This window comes from Myotis davidii, unplaced genomic scaffold (genome assembly GCF_000327345.1).
Source record: "Myotis davidii unplaced genomic scaffold, ASM32734v1 scaffold79, whole genome shotgun sequence".
In the NCBI taxonomy this organism is placed as follows: Eukaryota; Metazoa; Chordata; class Mammalia; order Chiroptera; family Vespertilionidae; genus Myotis; species Myotis davidii.
This window is the reverse complement of record NW_006294339.1, coordinates 2,534,990-2,539,761: the sequence shown is the minus strand read 5'-3', so window position 1 is coordinate 2,539,761 and position 4,772 is coordinate 2,534,990. Positions and strand designations below refer to the sequence as shown.

At 47.7% G+C, this 4,772-nt stretch overlaps 1 protein-coding gene across 2 annotated transcripts in view; it reads right to left on the bottom strand.

The window, feature by feature from the left end:
• DIO1 (deiodinase, iodothyronine, type I) overlaps positions 1-4,772 on the bottom strand; it is a 41,389-nt gene that overhangs the window by 23,701 nt on the left and 12,916 nt on the right. The window contains exon 3 of one of the 2 annotated variants that reach the window (XM_015566952.1): positions 3,472-3,530. The exons of the other annotated variant lie outside the window; for it this stretch is intronic. Within the exon in view, the coding sequence (XP_015422438.1) occupies positions 3,487-3,530 (44 nt within the window). The 3' untranslated portion in view covers positions 3,472-3,486. Of the gene's footprint in view, positions 1-3,471; positions 3,531-4,772 lie in introns of those variants that run through there. 2 annotated transcript variants of the gene reach the window in all.

The window sequence follows — 4,772 nt, the reverse complement described above, 5'->3', positions numbered from 1 at the left end:
GACCACACTTAGCCCAGGATCTAGAGCAGTATTTCCGTAAGTGTGAGCTGTCCAGGCCAGCAGCATCTGCATCTCCTGGGAGTTTGTTAGCCATGCAAATTCTTGGGCCTCAACACAGACCAAGAATGGGTCAACAATCAGTTTTAACAGCCTTCCAGATGACTCTAACACATGCCAGAATTTGAGAACTACTGCTCTAGAGTCTAGACAATTTTCCTCTTCTAATTATTCTCCACCAGAGTTCTTTCCAAAAACCGCAAATCTGACTATGTCACTCTCCTGCTTAGATCTTTCAGTGGCTCCCTATCACCAAGCTCCTCAGGGTGGTCTACCAGGTCCTTAGTGACCTGGCCCATCTTTCCGGTCTTCTTCCAGCTTTTTGCTCCAGCCAGTGTACTAGTTGGGGATCCTCAACCCACTCACCCCCAAGCTGTCTCTCACTTCTGCCTTTTTCATCACAGCTCCTACCTCTAGCTGGACTTTCTCTCCTTGTTTGGATATTGTGACTTCTGCTGCTGCAGCTGATGTGTTAGCTCTCTAACAACCTTATAATAAGCCATTTGTTTTATTCATTTCAAATGGGCCGGATCCTGCCTGCGGGCCGTTGTTTGCCCACGGCTGCTTTAGCTGGACTTTCTCTCCTTGTTTGGATACTGTGACTTCCGCTGCTGCAGCTGATGTGTTAGCTCTCTAACAGCCTTATAATAAGCCACTCAGGGTGAGCTTAGGGCCAAGTAAAGCTCCTAGCCTGGCAATGACCTCCTGGTCTTACTACCTTCTAACTCGTCATCAGAAGTCTCTGAGAATGATTCCCAACACAAAATTTGATCATATTTTTTTCTGATTAAACACCAATTATGAGACTAACTCCTTAGCATAACATTCAATGATCCCTGTCATCTCTCCCCACCTATATTTCCAATCATGGCTGCTAGTCCTTTCACATCTAGCTGTAGTGGACTCCTCAAATGATGCTGATACCCCTTTGCCCTTTCTCCTTACCATCTCTTTCATGTTTGAAATCCTACCTGTCTTTTTAAGGCTCAACTGTACACAGGGCTGCTCAATGTTGGCACTATTGGCATTTCAGGCTAGATAATTCTTTGGGGGGGGGTGGCGGGGAGCATCCAGTGTGTTGTAGGATTTTGAACCGCAACCTCCCCACCACCTTCAATTTGTGACAACCAAAAATGTCTTCATATATTGCCAAATGACCCCTGGAAGACAAAATTCCCCTTGGTTGAGAACATCATCTCCAGGAAGGTTTCCCTGATACACTAAGTTGTGTGATACTGGGCAAGTTTTCTAAAACTCTAAGTTTTCAGTTTTCTTATCTGTAAAATGGGTTAATAGGACCTACTAATTAATAGAACCTATTAAGTAGAGGACTGTGAGGCTTAAGTCAGATAACATGAATGGAATTCCCAGTCCTCGGCCTGGGTCATAGGACCTGCTCAAAGCATCTTAGTTTATTTTGTCTGACTGCTCCAAATAACAGAGAGGTAGGAAAGAACCCAGTTTTTATTATGTACTGCAGACTTTCTGCTACTTTGCTCTGAAGATGTTTTCCCCAGCCCCTTCCAAACCAAACCATTTAAAGCTACTTAAGTTAAATGGAAGACTTTCAATTGGCCTCATTTGCCAGGGTGCCCTTCTGCCTGCTCACACGAGGTGGCACTTATTAGCTAATGGACCACAGGTTGAAAAAGTAACCATAAATTGCTAGGTCCCCTTCTACTTGCCCCATTTCTGAGGAGCCTGGAACCCAGACAATGTGGGCACGGTTCCTTTGGAAGCCACATGGCCTGTGTTTACAATAATAGTTACCTCCCAGGGTAATATAAGTTGCTTAAGTCCATCAGCAGAATTTGCTTCACCTCCTCAGTGTTTCAAAGTCCTCTGCTCAGTACTCTCACCCCAAGAAAAACCAGTATTTAAAGTATTTACTACCTGCCCCATGACATCAAAACTTTTTAGATGACAATAGCACCACGTTCGGGCAATTTAGTCGATGGAGCTTCACAGCAGCATCCTGTGGAGGCCAAACAGAGCTGCTCCCCATCCTGCAGCTGAGAGCATGGACGCCCAGACAGGAGCGCTGACTTACCTCCCAACTTCAGCTATGAGTTCCTTAGAGACAAGAACTGTGTGTATCCCTATAGCCCCAGGCCCAGCACAGGGCTGGGCACATGGCAGGCACATGTTAAATATTGCTGACTGAGTGATTCTGTGGGATCAGTGTTGTCATCCCATTTTAGTGGCACAGAAGCTGGCATGGACGGTATGCTGGCCCAGGTTGTGTGGCCAGCACGCGATGCAGGCAGGACTCAGGTTCAGGCCCGAAACTTCAGTCTGCTCCTCCCACCACATCACCTACTTTCCCATAATTTACCTGGACAAACGTGGTATCTGTGAAAATGGAAACTGACTGACCCCAGACCTCCTGGGATCGGTGGACACTGGCTCTGTGCACTTCAGTTGTGGGGTTCAGGCCATACCCACTTCTGTCTGAGTGACAGAAACAAGTACCCTGGGGAAGAAGGTGGGGAGGAGAAAGAAATGCCCCAACTAGGAGTGGCAGAGCACAGGGGCAAGAAATCAGGTCGGTGTCAGGATAGGGACAGGAAGCTTTTCCTTAGCGGATGAGGTGGGCATCCCTGGGCTATGGAAAAGGTTAAATCGGCTAGGTCTGATTCAAGGAGAAATGAGTGAGGAGACAGATATCAGGACCAGAAACAGTTTCTGTGATGGTTTGACCACCCTTGTCCCAGTTTGCAACTTCTTTTTAGAGATTAAAGCTGGATCCTCTAGGACCCTGCTAATCCAACTGTGGTCCCTGAAGCAGCAATCTCAGGATCACCTGGGGAGGCCCTGGCCTGGTGGCTCAGCTGGAATCTGCATCCTAGTGAGATCCCAGGTGGCTTAAGTGTAAACATTAAAGTTTGAGAAGTGCTGGCCCAAGACAGTTAAATCAGCCTGGGCCCGAGCTTCAGCTGTCAGCTGTGAGGACACCAAAGCAGCATCTCCATCCAGCCGTGGAGGCCAGACACTGTGGGCACCCACGTTTTCCTTCTTTACTGTTTCAATTTTATTACAGACATTTTTAAATATACATAAAAGCTGAGAGAAGAATATAGTAAAACCTCTAACTACCTATTACCCTATGCTAATATTTTAAGTTTCCCCAAAGTCTTAATGAGGACAGGAGCTACCAGTTAAATGAATAAGTTGAAAGCAATTTTCAAACCTTTGGGTACATATAAATCAAGATGCAATGGGCCTGGGTTAGGGCCCAGGAATATGCATTTTCAACAAGCAACCCAGGTGGCACTGACACTAGGGATCCTGGGACTGCACTGGAGAAAGCACTGCTGAATCAACTTTGCTGATAATTAATTAATAGCAATCTCTACACCTACAACACATGTTGGAGCCAGCAAGGCCAATTCTGGCCTAAACCACTCACTTCACTCATTCATCCACCTTTTACTGAGCTCTAGCTCTGGGACATGGAGTCTGCCTGGTGCTGGCTGACAAGACAAATATTGTGGGAAGAAAGGTGAATAAATAACACTCATTCCATGCGGCCACCCAAACCTCTTGCCTTCTTCAATCTCTGGGTTTGAGAGTTGGGCCAACTTCATAGGTTTGACCCCCATAAAAAGCAGGAAAGATAGAAGAGTATGTGACCATTTTGTAAACTTTGTGGGGCTTAGACCAATATGTAGAAGTTTCAGGGAAGGATATATCTGCCCATTGCAAGAAAGGGCTTTCTCGCAAATGGAGCTGTCCAGTAAAGGAAGATTTCCCATCCTATTGAATAAAGAGGGAATATGCTAATTGGCCCTCACACTGTCGCAACAATGGCAGCACCCACGGCCAATAAGGGGGGGGAGATATACTAATTTCTGCACCACCCTCAAATATGGCTGCACCCACAGCCAATAAAGAGGGAAATGCTAATTGACTGCCCCACCCTCAAAGATGTCAGCACAAGATGGCGGTGTCCAGTCTCCTCAGCCCTGCCAGGGCAGCAGGCACAGGGCAAGGCCGCCTGCCTCTGGAGTCCCCCAGTCCCCTCAGCCCTGCAGCTGCCCAGGGCCGCCTGAGGCTCAGGTAACCAGGGCTGGCCAAGGCTTGCGCTGCCGGCAGTGGCAGCAGCAGTGGTGGGATGGGGCGTTGCCTTCCCCTGATCACCAGGTTGCCTCCTGCCCCTGAGGGCTCCCAGACTGTGAGAGGGGGCAGACCAGGCTAAGGGATCCCCCTCCAGTGCATGAATTTTCATGCACCAGATCTCTAGTGAAGTAATAAAGATGGGTGACCACCTGTTAGGGACTGAAGAAAGGATTCCTGTCCCAGGGGAGTGATTCTCAAAGGGTGGTCCCCAGACCAACTTCAGCATCACCCAGAGCTTGTTAAAAATGCACATTCTGAGCCCCGACAGGGATCTGACTCAGACTCTGCCTCCTGGGCGCTCCTGATGGTCACTAAAGTTTGGGAACCACTGATGGAGATGAACCATGATGTCCCTTTGAGCTCAGAAGGGCTTGGGATGGATTTCACAAGTTAAATAGCAGTCATTTCACTTGTGACATTTCAGCTCTAAATCCTTGTAACTGTGCTCATATTAGCTCCTCTCTCTTGATTTCCCTACTTATCCATTCGGAATGTTAGATGCTCTCCCAGCTAGACCCTGTCACTCCAGGTTTTCTGCTCTTTGTGCCTAGTTGAAAGCACAGACTGAAGTTAGCAAGTGGTGGGTAAACCTAGCA